The sequence below is a fragment of the Teleopsis dalmanni genome, chromosome X, assembly GCF_002237135.1.
Source record: "Teleopsis dalmanni isolate 2A chromosome X, ASM223713v2, whole genome shotgun sequence".
Classification (NCBI taxonomy): Eukaryota; Metazoa; Arthropoda; class Insecta; order Diptera; family Diopsidae; genus Teleopsis; species Teleopsis dalmanni.
This window is the reverse complement of record NC_051848.1, coordinates 35515707-35533777: the sequence shown is the minus strand read 5'-3', so window position 1 is coordinate 35533777 and position 18071 is coordinate 35515707. Positions and strand designations below refer to the sequence as shown.

Here is an 18071-nt window from a genome sequence, read left to right as displayed (position 1 = left end):
GCATAAAAATTCAGCAGCTTCAATGCTTTGGCCATGTTATGCGAATGAAAGAAAGTGCAGGGCGAGAAAGGTGTTTGATTCGCTACCCGCAGGTGGAAAACGCAGAAGACGACGTCTAAAACTTTGCTAGAAGGACCAGGTGACCAGCGATATGGGGATGTTCGGTACTACCAACTGGCGACAGCAAGTAACTAAGCGGGCTGGCTGGCGGAGACTATTAGACGCGGTCAAAAACAACTCACGTCGTAATAGCTAACTAAGTAAAGTAAGTAAATAATCCTGTCACATAGAAAAATTGTGGAGTATAGCTTGTAACTTCTGTGTAGTGTAGGGTTAAATTTGTAATTAATTTAAATACATAAATGTTCTACATAAAAATAGAAACTATACAAACTCCTTGCATGTTGTAATTTTATATTGGAATATAATTCTCATCTTGTTCATTTTGTAAATATGATAAAATGATAAACTACATATGACAAACGATACTACTTTAATATTAAATTTTCACAAGTCAATTGTTACGATCAGACACATTGTATGGCACTCTAATTCTTGAACTTTGAAGTAATGTATATGAATGTATAATGTATCATTAGATAATGACTGCTTGTACGAATCGATGGAGTTTACTTAGTAATATTTAATAATTGAGTTTTTAATTCAAATTATGTGCAATATGACAGTTTTAATTTATTGCTTAATTAACTTGTTTAAAGTATAATATAATTAAAATTTTTTCAAGAAATTTTTGATTTTTAATTTAAAACATTACACTGTATCTATGAGTATTTACTGCTAATCATATATTTTGATACCCTAAACTTCATAATCTTGTGATAGGTTAGGTATGCAGCCTCATGGAAAATTAGGACCGGATAATAAATATGAAAAGTGAGTGGAAAGTTAATAATCCCCTCACAGCAAAAAATCTGTTACCATTGAAGCATAATCTATTTTATTAGAAAAAAAAAGACTACGTAATATTTTATTGTACTTTTTATATGAAAATAAAAAGATTTTCTTATTTTCTGGAATTTGTTGGCATTTCTTAACAAGTTTTTCAATAGAGAATTTAATATTCTTTAAGAAATGCGATTTATAATATTATTTATTTTTTAATTAATATCGACTTAATTAATGTATATATTACCAGATTATCTAGAATCTTATTTTTAATTGTTAGCTAATCGATATAATGTTTTCATTCTCTACTTTTTTTTCTCAATCACGACTTTTTCAATAAACAAATGCAATTACACATCTATACACTCATATCTCTTTGCGTAGCATGACAGCGCCCTCTATCTGTGAAAATAGTAGCACAAAGTCATCTATCCGTCAATAACGATTTCAACTGAATTTTGAACATAGTTAGGAACTAATGATGTCAATTAAACACAGCTATTATACTTAGAGCCATGTTTTCCAGATAGTTATGGTCACTTCAAATGTAAAATTAGAGAAATTTTGATTAAATCTAGATTTAACTAGGTAACGAGTCCACAGTGCGGAAAAATTAAAATTAAACAAACAAAATTCAGTGTTTTCTGCACTAAAGAAAATGAAATTTCCGTTATATATAGTTTTTAAGATGACGTTTCTTATAAATATATTTTGAACCAAATCAAAATTATTTGAATCTCTCAAAATTCGGGTCCAAACATGTTCAACTTTTATTTTTTTTGGAAAATCGCTAAAACTATAACAGGTAGAAAAATAAAACTTTATTTAAGGAGAATATTATTTTTATATCTCTACTGGTTAAGAAAATACCGAATTTTTATCGCATTATTTTAATACTGCCACCTTGTGCGTTGGTCAATACAGTGCAGCTCATTTAGAGCCATGTTATCTAAAAAGGGCTTATGGACTTATCAGAATCAAAATTGTTATTTTCAATCCAAATTATAAAATTGAAACAAGGCTATCTGTACCTCGTCCATGACTTCCTAAATAATATGGCCTTAATAAATGTCAGAGTTTGTGTCTTGCAGGATCAAATGTGTATTGTTTTGTGTGGATGTCCTCACATATCCAAATATATCTAATTTAGATATACAAAAATATACCAAAATAGCAGTAAAAGTACTATTTTTTAATTATGATACAACTGACATGCCTCTATATATTATGCCTTTTTGACATATACAGAATATATTTATATATATCTATAAGTGATATAAACATAATTATTAGTTTTTAATTTTTAAAACTATAAGCTTGAAGGAAAAAATTTCATATAATTAAATCTTTAAATCATATTTTATTTTGAATTCATTTTTAATGTTCTCTTTTATGAAAGAAACTCAATTCTTAAGTTTCTGGTTTTAAACAGTAGTAAATCACAACAACAAAATTTTATTATTTCTTAAAATTTTTTTTTTCATTATTTTATTTTAATTTTTTTTTTTTTTGTATTCCTGTTTGGTAACTTTAGGCACTTTCTAATCATGACCAAAAGGTATATATACCGATTGGAACATTTTTAAATTTTGAACCAAAATTCATTTTAATTGAAATTTTAACTTATTTGAAGCTCATTTCGCTATGTCAGTTTTTTTTTTGTCGATGTGAGCGTAAATATAAATAAATAATATCATTTGAATCTCAATAATTTTTATAATTAATTTACAAAACCCTCACTCATATTTGTTTTGCTGGTTGTATGCATATACGGGGTTAAGCGATTGAAGTGTTACCTATTCAAGCGACCATAGCTTTTTTTGTATGAAATTATTTTTTATTGATTCATATAACAAAAATTTATGGAAATAATCAAAATTTCAGAATCCATTTAGTCTAGCGCGATGTGGCCACCTTTTGTCTTGACTATTGCCTTTAAGCGGTTATAAAATGAGTTGCATGCTTCTCGAATGTGATCTTCCAGTATTTTAGTCAATTCCCGAACAATGGCTTTCTTCAGCACATCCATACTGGTATATTTTTTAGTCCTCACATTGCTCTTCAAAATAGCCCAGATGAAATAGTTCATCCAATTTGCATCCGACGAATTCGAAAGCCATTCATTTCGTGTGGACGAAATGAAGTGTGGAACATGAATTGTTAACAATTCTTGGTTCACACGAACTTTATGATACGGTACCGAGTATTGTTGGAGCGTCCATGGTCTAATACCGAAATGTTTGCGTGCCCTCTAAAGCAACTTTCAAAACATTTTCCCAATAATGAATCTCATTGACTTCGACACCAAGCTGCTCATACCATTACTTGAGATGGAAAATTACTGAGATGGAAATTAAGCATAATAATTTTGAGCAGTTGGATTTTATGAACTGCTCAATTGGAATATGTTTCTCATTTGAGAACACAATGTTTGGAAAGTCGCCACGTTCATGCTAGCCTAAAAACTCCAGTGCTCCTGCGAGTCTAACTTTTTGTGGCTTTGCTGTGAGATCTTTTTGTGGCTCTACTGTTAGATCTTGTGCCTTTTGGAACTTGTAAGGCTTTACCTTGAGCTCATTTTGGAATATGCTTCGGATGCTTTACTTTGGTCATTTGATTATTACTACGACGAACTTTCCGAACCATTTCAGGTGATATCACTATCATAGCATTTGGTACGACACACAATCATTTTCTTCACTTTGAGGGCTCCAACCACAAATAATAGCTGGTTGTGATTTTTCAGTCAAACATAACGCAATCACATTATTACGTTTAAAATCCATTTCGAACTACTTTTGTTCTATAACGACAGCTGTCGTTCGTGTGAATTTCACTCAGTTGGCAATATCAGTTGGTAACACTTCAATCGCCCAACCCTGTATACCTATTTCTCAAGAGATCAATGGATTGCTTCTCTAAAAATAAGTTTTGATTTTAAGTTTAAAGTTTTGAATTTTATTTTATTGCGGATAATTTGACAACAGCTGCAAATTGCTGACATATTGTCTCTAACTTATTCTTTTATAACTCTTATTCACTTTTTAATAGTTGCCTATCATTTATAATAAAGCATTGATAATGGTTGCCTTGTAAGCAAAATACAACAACGGCATACTAAATATGTGTCCATCAACACAATGCATTGTGTTGCTTCGTCCTAATCAAAAGCAGTTCAGGTACAAATAGATACAATTCTGCTTAGCGAAGCTCCTAACCTCTCCTTCTACTCCACCTATGTGACGTTATATCGATTATTTTAAACTGAATTGACTTACCTAGCATAATAGGCGGCCGCAGCCATGGCTTGTGCTGTCTCTAGACGTACTTCGATTTTACCGTGACGATATTGTAGTTTCGCGGTGCCGTCCTCTTCCAAAACTAAGACGTCCTGAAATTCGCCGGTATCCTCTTCGAATACAATGGGCAATGTATTGGGTCTATTGAAATTACTATTATTGTTTCTGTTGCTGTTGCTGTTGCTGGTACTGTTGTTATGGCTAGCATTGTTATAGCCGAATGTTGCCGTTGTGGAGTTGGATTGCAAGAGTCCAGCGTGTTGTAGTGTATGTTCAACAGAAACAGCACCATTAGCAACATAAGCAGCAGCAATACCATTTGCATTGTTAGTATTGGTGTTAGTAGCGGAAGAAGAAGAAGAAGCAGAAGCAGAAGCATTTGTGCCAGCAGCTGCAGATTTCGCCGTTCTTACTGCTTTACTCTCCGCTGATACTATTTCTGTTGCTTTCTGATTAATTGCAGAAGATTTGGTATCAATTGCGCCTACCGGATGTTCACGCACGTTTGATTGTTTGGACTTTTGCACAATTTCCAATAATTGATGATTTTGTTGTTGTGAAGCAGTTGTTTGTTGCAGTTGTTGTTGTTGTTTAAGCTGCTGCTGCTGCTGTTGTTGTTGTTGTTGCATTGGCAAAACTTTATTAAGCTGATGTTGCTGTTGCAATTGTTGTTTTTGTTCACTTTGTTGTTGTTGTTGTTGTGGTTGTTGTTGCTGCTGCTGCTGCTGATGTTGTTGTCGTTGCTGATGTTGTTGATGTTGTTTATGAAGTTTCTGCTCTCGTGCTTGTTGGTATATGAAAGCTTTTTGTTCACCATCCGCCTTAGTGCGTTGTTGCGGATTATATTGATGTTGCTGTTGTTGCAGTTGTGGCTGTTGTTGCTGCTGCTGCTGTTCGATATATTGTTGTTGCTGTTCATTTTGTTGTTGCTGTTGTAGTTTGAAATTATTTACTGTAGCGACTGTTGATGTTACGGTGGCTATTGCTGACGGCGGTGGTACATAAGCAGGTGGAATTTGTGCCAGCAACATTCTGGTATGTAGTTTCTTTTGTTCTGTCGATGTTTTGTTTGCATTTCCATTTGTGTTGCCGGAATCTTCGCTAGCTGCAACAACTGTTAATGTTTTTTTATTGGTTTTTCCTTTTTGCGAACGTGCACTGGCGCCAGCAATTGAGTTTTCCAATAAACGTTTTTGCAGTTGACGTAAAGGTGGCAATGGCGGTGGCCCATCATTTGTTGATGAGCCGTGACGTGCACGTTCTGGTGGTGGAGGCGGCATTGGTGGACGCTCCTTTATGGTTTCGTAGACATGATTCAATGGTGCTGGTGGTGGTGGCGGTTGTGTTTCCATAAGAAAATGTTGTTTGGTATTTACTGGTTCAACATATGCATCGGAGAATTGAAAATGTTGTTGATATGAAAATGAGCCTAGCAATTGTTGTTGTTGTTGATGCTGATGCTGATGTTGTAGGTGTGTCTCTGGTACAGTGGGTGGTGGCGGTGGTGGTACTTTTAAAAAATGACTTGGTTTTTGTACCTTACTACTTACAAATGTACTATTGGTTATACTCGGAAATTGTTCAATTTGCTGTTGCTGCTGTTGTTGCAGTTGTTCTTGTTGTTGTTGTTGCTGTTGCTGTTGTCGATTGTTTGTTGTATTATTATTATGAAAATTAAATTCGTTTACACCGAAGTGACGCCCAGTGTTATGTGGCTGCATTTGTCTGCCAGCTAACCTAGACGGATGCTGCTGTTGCATAAATCGTTGTTGATATTGCTGTTGCTTAAATTGTTCGGTTGAATCATGGAATGTTGTCTGATTCAACAAGTGCTTTTCATAAATGTCATTAAGCAAATTAGAAGCAGTTTTCGGGATTTCATTGGAGTTCTGTTGTTGTTGGGTTTGATGCTGTTGCTGCTGATGTTGTTGTTGTTGGATTGGTATACGACTCATTTTAGTAGGTGATATATCATATTGTTGTTCTTCCATATGCTGTTGCTGATGTTGCATATGCATTGCATGCATTTGCTGCACTTGTTTAATATTTCCCATTGTCGTTGCTGAAGTGGAGGAACCAGTATTGGTCGCTGTTGCAGTCGTTGTTGTTGGCAGCGGTTGTGCTGATGGCACCACAATTGATTGCCTGCCCACTGCAGCATTTTCAGTCCCATATACTTGCTTTATTGTTAATATATTTTGTTTCTGCTGCTGCTGCTGTTGTTGCTGTTGCTGTTGCTGTTCCTGCCAATAATTTTTCGTTTTTGTTGATTTTTGCGTTGAATTGTTCGCGATTTTCATATGCTGTTGCTGCTGCTGTTGTTGCTGTTGTTGTTTTTGCTGTTGCAATAATTGAGTTTGCTGTTGTTGGCGTTGTTGCTGTTGTCTTCGCTGCTGCTGGTATTGATGGTAGCTTTGGCGTTGTTGTTGCTGCTGTTGTTGGTTATGTACAATTTTTGTGGGCATTTTAGTTGCATTTTGTGTTGATGTTGTTGGCATGCCATCGCGTTTGATAGCTGAAATTCCATTATGCCGTGGTCGATGAACAGATGCCTACAAATGTTCAAAAAAATTTGTTGGTTTTTATTTGTTTAAAAGTACAGATTAAATTTAATTAAAAATTTAAATTCCAAAATATATTTTCACTTAAAATTATATATGAAAAAAGAAAAAGGACATTAAAGGTATGTAAACTCCTTGAGTTGAGTACAATTCATATCTAGAATAGTTTCTGACTGCTGCATACCTTTAAACTTGATGTGAACACATATCAAAATTTCTCTACTTTGGGTTATGTTCGATTATTGTGTCACAAAATATCTCTGTAAATCGGATGGGATACCTCAGGTTATCATTCAAAGCAACTAAAAGACCTGGACATACTATCTGCATAACTCAACGGAGTTGGTTATCATTCATTAAGAAGAATTCTAACAAATTCTGTTAACTCTTGGGTAACCTTATTGACGAATCATAGCCGTTGCTAGAAGACATGCTAGAAGACTGAATCTTCTGATTAATTGCATCTATCGCAATTGTGAAGAAAACGAAAAAAGTGCCTGATATTTGCTATGTGACTCTCTAGCACAAACGAAACGTGGTTTAATCAAGCTTAGGACTTATTTTTCAGAAAGCTCAGACAGCTCTAATAGTACTTCTTCACTGGCTTCATTAGATAAGTTAAGCTACTTCAGATACAAGTAATTCAAGCAATCTCAAGTAAGTTAACTGATCTAATGAAGCCAGTGAAAACATACTAAAAGACTCTTCGTTCAGAGGCCCTATCCTCCACAAGAAGAAAAGTACTACAGTAAATGAGTAAGCAAGTAAGACTGTTTATCGGAAAGCATTTTAGGTTTTATTAAAGATTTAAGGTTTTTTTTTAACCTTTTGAGTTTTAAACCTCTTGAGGTTCCTGAGGATGTCATTCGTCCTCTCAGAGTCTTCTCAGAGCCTGACTTTAAGCAATTTCTAACTGGCGAATAGTAGTGTTTGAAGCTTTGCTAAACGCTACACAACCATTATAGATACATATATATATATATTATATATCATATTATATATACTACATAAGTTGGATTATTATCGAATTTCAACAGCAGGCTTTTGTATAAATTTTGTATTGAATTTCATGCAAAAAATGACTGGATAAGATATATAGTGCGGACAATTACGACAGTGTAAATGTCTGGTAGGGAACACGGCTAAGCACTATGTTTCATGTATTTAAGCACTGTGTTTCATGTCGTTTAAGAAAAAAATTAAGTATTCCAATAAATATATCTTAACTTGTCAAAAATTTTATTTCTTCTAGTTAAAACATTTTTTTTTCTTAATCAGAATTTTTACACTCGATGTTATAACGAGTGTTTTATATAATAAGAAAAGTTGTGCTTAAATTAAGAAAATTATCGTAAATGGATCAGAGATATGTAATATTAATAACAAAGAACTTTGAGAATGTTTGTATGGAATATGAATTGGCGAAACAGTTAAAAAACTTAAATATTTCAATGGGTCCAGTTAGTGAAAGTCAAACCAATGTTAAGTTTGTTAAAGCCTATGGGATAGATTGCGCAATCTTAAAGAGATTGATTAGTTGGTTAAAAACTTACCATATCCCGGAAGAAAAGGATATTGAAATAATTCAATATTCACCCCAAGAAATTTTGAAACAGTTTTGTGAAGAACACAAAAATTTGGATAATGAGACAATGATGGACTTAGCTTCAGGTGCCACGTATCTCGGACTGAATGTTTTTGTGCACATGTTAAAATATTTAATGAAGCAAAAATTGCGCTTCCGCAAATCCAACAAACAAACCCTAGAAGGTGACAGAAGTATATACACCAAGCATTTAGGTGGCAGATTACGTTCAGATCAAATTATTGAATCGGCAATACCCTCAGCTGAGGAAAGGATCACATTAGCAAGAGATCAATTGCGAGCAGATTTATGTAAAATATGGAAATATAGAGAACGTACCCTAACTGAGGGTAAGACTCGGAGTGAAGATAATAATATTTTATGTAAGGAAAAAAATAAAGCTATGTCCCTACAAAAGCTTAGGTGCTTACAACCATCTACTCCACAGTCTTTAGAGGTCACGAAAAAGAAAGCAACCACTTCTATTCATTTTCAAACGAATTATTCAGATGATTTCAGGGATATAAGTAATAATAATAGCATACAAAACCACTTTGGCATAAAACATGTAGTCAAAAATGACAATAATGAAGAGGGTAAAGCTAAAAGTTATGATTATAAAACCGATTACAAGAAATGTAAATCCCTCAATAAATACCCAGAGAAGTACGCTCTTGAAGAAGACGATTTAGTAAGCAAATTGAAGTGTACTAAATATAATAAAGCTATTCGCACAAACGTCCGTCACCGAAGTCCTGAACCTGATAATTCAGATCTGAAAAATCAGAAGCGTGATTCTATATCCAAACAGCTAACTTCAGACACAAACTCTCGCGGTAACTATTGTGCTCGTGTTATGCAGTTTTTAAACCTTAACAACGATGATCAAAAACGTAGAAAAGAATGTTATTCACTCAATAGTGAAGAGCCGAAACTAGAATCAAAAATTAAAGGAATACTTGAAAAGGCAAACCTTAAAGATAATGCAATGCTAACAAACGAACCAAATTCTTCTTATTTAAATAATGACATAGAAGCTTATATTCAACACCGACGCGATGAAGCCACCCAATGTCAAGTCCAAGCAAATGAATGGATGGATTCTCGTCGCTGTGATGAATCTAAGCGGTATAAGCAACTACGAAGAGATGAGGCCACCACAAGCGCTCATGAAGATAAAGCACAATATCATCAGTCTAACAAAAAATACAGTAAGAAGAATTCTTCCACTGAAACTCATTTAAGCAATGAATTGAGATGCTCTCATTGTCATGTAAGAGCATCAAATTGGGATAATTATTGCAATAAAAAGAACATGAAAGATATAAGTATGATAGTTAAGGTTAAGGATTGTTGTAAGTGGAGCATTAATGAACTGATTACTGGTCGAACTCAGTATGCTACTCATACAGTGGAACACACTCACTCAAAAGAAATGCAAACAGATTCCTTGTGCCAACGTTTAGTACAAACACAACAACAGAAGGCTTGTAATGAGTACCTGGGTCAAGACTCAGAAGAAATACTACCAGTAGATGTCTTACGTTCAAAGAAACTTGGTTTTTATATCAAATGTGTATGTTGTGAAAGCACTATGCGAATCAGCAACATTGAACGAACCAAGAAAGAAACTAATGAAATTGAGCACGAAATCAAGCCTGAAGCAGCTTCAAGCAAACAAGTTTTCAAACAGAGCACCGAAAGGAAAACAATGAAAACGATGCTTCCTATTGGTGTTGAATTTCAAAATATATATGGAGTTGAAGTGGATTCAGTACTTGATGTCAAGAGGATAAGCAATACTGTAACCTCATCACCACAGGTTACCGTTTCGTTGCAGACAGATTGTTGGTTTAATTCTATAAGTGCAACAGTACAGACTGATGCTCTCTGGCTTATAACCTCTTCCACTCAGACAGATTGTTTATTCAATGCCGTGAGTACATCAGTACAGACTCAAGTTTTCTGGCATATGACGTCTTCATCGCAGACAGATCATTGGTTCAATGCTGTGAGTGCATCAGTACAGACTGAGAGTTTCTGCCACTCAACTTCCTCAGCACAGACAGATATTTGTTGCAATACAGTCGGTACGTCAACACAGACGGAAATGTCATCGTTAATGATAAAATCAGCAGTGGAAACGAATATCGAAGACACGAAAAAGGAAATTGGTGACGAAACCCACTTACAACAAATCCCATCTTTTGACAGAGATCAGATTACTCCGAAGTTTCTCCACATGTCAGATGACGAAATGTTCGAATATTATTGTGAACCAATTCAGCAATACCAACAGATTAGACCAGTTCAGACCACTTCTAGTGGTTCAGACTCTGAACTACCTTTAACATATTCCATGTATAAATCTAAAACTATCGCATCATGTGATGCAATTCCGCAAACTAAATTGACCGATTACTACGATGATGACGTTGAATCTAGTGAAGAATATGATGGACTAGCAAACGAGATAGGTACGCGTGTATGTTACACTCACTTTTCCGAAACTATCGATTCAGATTCGTCTTGCACAATTCCACAATTCGAATTCAAAAATACTTCCGAAGATGATGTGGAGGCCACTGAAAAATGTGATAGCATGGGGAACAACATTGAATCCAGGGGTTCACAGAGTGAAAGATCTATAGTACATTCTACACATTTTTCAGAAACTATGGATTCAACATCATATTATGAAACTCCACATGCCGAAGCCAGTAACGCCGTAGAAACCACTGTAGTATCTGATGGTTTGGTTAATGATAGTAATTCTATTAGTTTGCAGAGTGAAATAACACCTGTTAATTCTATTCATATCTCTGAAACCATTGATTCCACATCATGTGAAACTACACAAGTTGAAGTAGAAGATAATTTCCAGGATGCTGTTGCACCTAAAGATGCATATGATGGCTTGATGAACGACATCTTATTTGAAATTGAGTTGATGAAGTTTAATTAAAATGTCAAGTTCAGAGAAAATATCTATTTTTAAAGATTACCTGTTTTGAAATTTTAAAATACACAACATATATTTAGTTATGAAAAAATAAATATTTTCAACAAAGTCTTTAATTAAATGTTTTTCACTTAGAAAATGAGTACATGCACCCTTCTTTGCTAGGGAGTCTGCTATTTCATTGCCCTCATGGCCTTCGTGTCCCGGTACCCACATAAGAGTAACATAGTATTTCCTGGTTAGAGGTTTATATTGAATCTTTACTGGCAAAGCGTAAGCAAATACAGTTTTAAATCTAAGTTACAATTTTTCTTATGAGTTAGTTATTCTGAAGAATTAGTTAGATCGCTTCAATATCTAATTCTACACAAACCTAATCTACTGAGCAAAAATCATTCTTCCCTTTGATTTTTCAAATATTTCTTATGATCATCCTGTAAAATCATTTATAAAAAAATCCGTTTTTAGAAATTTTTGATCAGTTTATTTTTTTTTTTGACAGAAAAAATTGAGCGCTTGGGAAGAATGTCTAACTAAGACATTCTAAGTTTAACTCAGACACCGAATTCGTACCTATAAGCATTTATACTGTTTAGATGATAAGACCGATAGTTTCTTAATTTGCTATCAAATTTAGTAACAATAGCTGATCCATTTCCAATAAATTTTTCTAAAGCGTCGCTCAATAGAGTAATGGTTAGATTACTCTACCAACAGACAGACTAAAAGTTTTAGTTGTATAATATAGCAGTCTTGCGGGGGAAGTAAAAACATTTTGTTCCTTAAAGACAAGAGAACATATCATTTTTCGTCGATTTCTCAAAGGGTATTCAATTTCAATACGCCTAATATATATACAACACAAAAAAAAAACAGAAACAGAAAATCATTAACGACAACAACAAAATGTGTCCAATTTTTATAACCATTGAGTACCTCTGTCTAATGTTTTTGTGTAATGGTTTACATTTTCAAGAACATTTTTAAGTTTATATCATCTTAGGACTAAGTTTCAAATTATAACTTTCGGTATCTAATATTGTACACCCGCATTGTAGTCCAATTACGATCGATTGTAATTGAAATTAAAAAGCATTTTTAGAGCTAAATGCTAAGAGCAGTAGGTTTTCAAAGAAATTCTTAAACCTTAAAATAGACGAACACCTATGAAAAAAACTCATTTTAGACACAAAAACAGTTTGTCCAATTTTTTGGACACTTTTACCAAAAGGGGCTAAAATATTTTTAGCTCAAAATAATTAATAAAAATTTAAGTGAATTCATATATGTGTAGATGGGCTCTTGTATGCATATATGTGCACCATATGGAGTGGCTGTTAATTCATAATAAACAATTCAAGAAAATTTACTTTGATCTTCAAATTAGGCACGTTGCCACATGTCACAATGACAGCTCATCAGCAACAGCAACGGCAACGGCAACAGGCAGAGGAGCAAACAAGGTGCAATTGTCGTGATTTGTTTATACTTAAAACTGCATTTATCTCAATTTTTACGATGCCTGGGTGCAATGTTGCAACACTCACAACACTCGCAACACACGTCACACTTGCAACACTTGTCATAAAAAATAAATTCCGAATAAAGCGCATGGATGCCCATGGATGCCATGGCTGAAGATGCATTCGCTGTTCACCGAAAACAAAGAAATGCGTTTTTTATTTCCGTTTTTCTTTTTTTTTTTTTTGTTTTGTTACATTTTTAATAGTTTTTCCTTTCTTTTATTTCCTTTCAGTTCTAATTTTATGTGTTATTTTGTTATCATTTTTGACATTTTTGTTAAGTTTTTTATTTGTCTTTGCGGTATGCCTCAGTGATTTCCTTAAACATCTAATTCAGTTACAATCTAATGTGAAAAAACACGTGTGTCTGTCCCAAAACTAATGAGAGTTGCCACATAGTGGGACCGACCTCATTGTATATCTAAGTTGTCTATGGCAAGGTTCCTCAAATCTTATCAGTGATGCTAATTTCAGCAAAAGCTGACTTTATGGCAGGTTACTTCAAATCACTCTCAGTACCGTGAGGTATGCTAATTCCAAGCACTGAAAATAATTATAAGAGCACAATCACACATCAGGTCGATGATCCATCGGATATATCTTAATAACAAATCCAATATATTCCGAAACCTTACTAACCTTATGGCAAAGTTTCTCTATCACTCGCAGCACCACCAGTTCCAAGCGCTCAAGAGTATTGAAAGATCACAATGTTACATCATGTTTATCGATCTACAAAAAGATCTAAGTAACAAAAACTATATATACCAGAGCGTGGCTATTCTTTGTTTTATATTTATTTTGTTTATGGCAAGTTGCTTCAAATTACTCTCAATGCAATCAGTTATGTCAATTAAAAGCACTTGCTAGAGCACCATGGTAATAACAGCTCAACGTTCTTTCAGAGAAGTCTTCGTAATAAAACCTATGTATTCCGAAACATGGCCAACCTTATGGTGAGGTTTATCAATTATATTCATATTCATTCAGTCATGTCAACTTCAAGCACTTAAAAAAAATTGTTAAAACATGGTTACACATCGTTCGACGAACCATCAACGAGATCTTCGTATCAAAACTTATATATTTCAAAAAATGACCGATCTTAATTTATGCCTATACTTATAATATAGGTATAGGTATATATTGTCTTGATATATTTTAATGCCATTAGTCATGACAATTCCAAGCGCTTAACAAATCAGGTTCAGAGAGATCTTCATAGCAAAACCCACATATATATAGATTAGCTATAGCTAATATATCATGCGATAAGGCGCTGAAACTTTTCAATATCATCGACTTATCATTGAACACTATCTCTCTCTTTTTAAGACAACTTCCACCACTACTGATAGCTATACGGATATTTCATCAAATATCAAATAAGAAACTTCAGATACATAATTGAGTGAAAGTGATTAGGTTACCAACTTGGAGTCCACATTAGTGTCACAATCATATAAAACTCTTAGGTTTCCGTTTTTTTTTTTAAGATAAAAGATAAGTAAGGAACAAATAAACTGGAGTGGAAAGTCCTTCAGACTGAACAAAATGGAATATCAATTTGAAATGGAAATTAAAAAGAAGTCATCGTTTGTGCAGTTTTGTCTTGTGATGCGAATGACATTTTTGTTTATTGGTTTTTCATTTTACCGGAGCAATGAAAAAGCATTTAACAATTTTTATTTATTTTTTTTAATAAAAAAAAAATAAAATCTAAAATAAAGTCGTATAAGAATAAACCTAAGAAAAAGAATGATTAACATTTCACTTACAAAGACTGGTGCCGCTGTGGAGGATTGCGATGAATCACCGTCACTGCATCTGTAATTAAAAGCAAAAATATAATAAATGGAATTTAATAATAGAATATTATTGTGTCTACAAATTAAAAAAATAATAAAAACAATAAAAAAGTAATATAAGAGATAAAAAAAAAAAAATAATGTAAGAGAAGTTGAATTTAAATGGAGAAGAAAAAGTTAAGTTGCGACAATCATTTTAGAGGTTATGAACCTATAGAGTAGGGGAAAGACAATTTTAATTACAAGAAATATTCACGAATTACTGAAGAAAAATGAATGTTCAATTCATTTTTTTATAAATTCAAAACTTGTCATACACACCCGGAATGTTTCGTATTGAAGTGCTTTAACTTCGGATGGCGACGCCGAAAAATCGTTTGGTACGGGGGTAGGGTTGACTTCAAAGATTTATGGAGATATGGAGAGTTAAAGAGCGGTATATATCCAAAAATACACTTTACAGTTTATTTTTGTAATCTTTAGTTTGATACTTTATTAGTTATTCTATTTTAATGAATTCAGAGTTTATAATGGATGATTTTTGGGGAATGATTTTTATCATTTTTCAGAAAAATCTTAATTTAATGATTTAATTTAATTTACTTTTGTGCATTAATATGTCCCAAGCTTAGAAATATTTCACTCGTAATCCATTCCCATCTATCATATACCGTTTTTTTTTGTAACAGAGAAACAAGTCTTGCTTTTTGGATAACTTTTGATCTGTATAAACAAAGTATCGATTATAGATGAGTATTGAGGTTCATTATTTCGATTTTCTTTAGTATTGCTTCCTACTTCAGCTTCAATAACTACTGCATCATTAGCAAATGTGCCAACAAATCGATCTTTAGTTGTAGTCATACTAATAATGTGAAACAAATAGAAGATAGGCTAGAAGACAATTCGCTGAGGAACATGAGCTCAATTGGTGTAGATATCCGATTGTTCTTTTTTATTTGTCACCTTAAATGATGTTTCTATCTACTTTAATCGAAAGAGTTGACAAAGATTAGTTGGTAGCATTACGATTATGTTATATTAATTTAGACAAATATGCAATACTCAATTAAATGGTATATATATGGAAGGTTGAACGCATTTCCTTCAAATACTTCTACAATCTTCTTAGTTCTTAGTTATTTGATAGACCTTATAGATGATTTAGTATTTATTCGTAAATTCAAATTAAAAATCGATGACTTGAGCCATTTCAATTATACCCTTCCGAACAGTCTTGAAACTGTGGGTAACAAAGGAACTGTCTACATGACGTTATTTCTTTTGACGGCTGATTTAATCATTTTTATTATAATTACTTGAGCTGTTTTGAAATATTTCAGTATATATTCAAGCAGAAAATAGACCCTTCAGATATTTAAATAAGCCATCATCAGTTCAATTAAATTCATTATTAATTTCTTTCGCTTTTTTGTTGTTGGAACTAGTTTGATACTTGATGATAACTAATACACAAGTGTCGTAGTAATACTAGATTGAATGTAATATGGTTTGACTACTAGGCCTATATGTTGTATAAACATTTCTACTTCTGCATCTGACCTACTGCCGTCGAACATTTTTGAAGCAATTAAATATGTAATATTAATACATTTTTTTATTGTGTCATTTTATCATCATTATTGGATAAGCACGGCAACAAACAATTTAATATATATTTTAATATTGTTTAGTTTTAATTCTTTAAATTATTATGATTTCGAAAGATTATTGAAAATAAATAGAAATACCTCTGAAATAGACTATATCTGGAACACTTTTTATGCTCACAGTTTCGGACTGCTTAGAAATGTTTTAACAGTTTGAAAGTGTTTATAGTAGTAGTTGTAGCTGAAACCACAGTTTTAATTGCAGTGCACTCTAGACACCAAAGACATTGCCTTAAGCTTTAAGCTTGCATGTCCTTAAAGCTTCAAAGTTTTATTCTTTAATAAGATTTTGAAGATTCTTTTACACTTTCAATGAAATGCATTTTAGGCAGAGTGAAAAAGGAAGCAAACACAGTAAGCAAAAAGTTTCGCTATAATTCTATTGTATATTAAAATATATTTAAATATATTTTAAATATATAAAATATTAAAAAATATTTCAATTATACTTCAATATATATAGTAATATTATATTATATTAATTTTTTTATTATTTATTATATTATATATTGTATTAAACACATTAAATTTATGAAAATATATTACAAAATTTTGAATATATGTAACGAGCGGAACTGGATGCCGTGCTTGTTGTTGGAAGTTGGTTGTCAACGCGGGCAATAGAAGAGAGTAAGTCAGCGTTGGAGTTCGACGGTTGTGCGTGACAGTCTACATTATTTTCTTACACAAATATATTATTATCTGACATAAATGTATAAATATATTATCTCTTACAATGATATGTATAAAAATAGTAAGAGGCAATTCCCAAACTTCGTATCTTAAAAGGTTGGAATGGAAACTTTGAAACCACAAAAACACATATAACAGCAGCAAAAGCTACAGCCTCAGAATGTTTAACAGTTGATAAGTCTTAACTCATGTGTGAAGTGTAAAGTGAATATTAAATAAAGAAGAATAGAGAATTCAAATACTGAACGTCTTGAATTTATATATGGATACTGCGTCTATTTACCGAAAGCTTTCATATATGTGTATGATGTGCAACAACTTTAAAACTGTTCAAACTTGTGTGTAAATAAAATTTTGTAATACTCAAACTGTTCGTACAACATTCAGGTATTGACTCTATAATACTAAAACTGTTTAAAGTAGCAAAGACACGAACCTGTTAGCCTCTTCCAGTGCATCCAAACGTTGCGCTGCTGCTTTCGAATTTGCGTTGGAAACTCGACGCCGATTTGATTTTGTGCGTTGCAACATTTTTAATTAAAATTTTTATAACAATTTTGACCTTTAAATCGGCAATTTTTCGCTGTTATTTATCGTTGATAACGGCGTAGAATGCAGGGATTCTCCCCGCTGATAAGCTGATAATTATGCTGTCGATCGATATGTAGACGTCGTCGATATTTACATGTTGACATGCTTCAATTTGTGTTTCGCGGCATATGACAACTATAAAGACAAAAAACAAAAAAAAAATATAAAAATATGAAAATTCATTTTTTTAATTGAAGAATTTTTCAAGTAAAAGAAAAGAAATATTTAAAGAATTTTTAATAATTATTTTTTTAAAAGATTTTTTGTTTTTGTTTTTATTTTTTTTTTGTGATGCTCTCGCTTTAATTAAAATGCAAAAGAGTTGTCGTTTCAATGAGTGATAAAGTGATAAGAGACGATGAAAGGAATTTCTTAATTTCTGCGCTTTTATGTCAGAATAATATCCACTTTTCTTCTACTCTCAATGATAATTACAAAATCTACACAAAGCAAAATTGGAACATATTTTCATT

The 18071-nt window shown here is 32.9% G+C and overlaps 1 protein-coding gene across 1 annotated transcript in view; it reads right to left on the bottom strand.

The window, feature by feature from the left end:
• Positions 1-17716, bottom strand: part of LOC119687783 (kinesin-like protein CG14535) — a 118945-nt gene extending 101229 nt beyond the window's left edge. The window contains exons 1-3 of the mRNA XM_038102270.1: positions 17444-17716; positions 14615-14663; positions 4185-6757 (exon numbers count right to left, since the gene is read on the bottom strand). Coding sequence (XP_037958198.1) covers positions 4185-6757; positions 14615-14663; positions 17444-17538 — 2717 coding nt within the window. The 5' untranslated portion in view covers positions 17539-17716. The remainder of the gene's footprint in view (positions 1-4184; positions 6758-14614; positions 14664-17443) is intronic.
• Between the last annotated feature and the right edge of the window lie 355 nt (positions 17717-18071).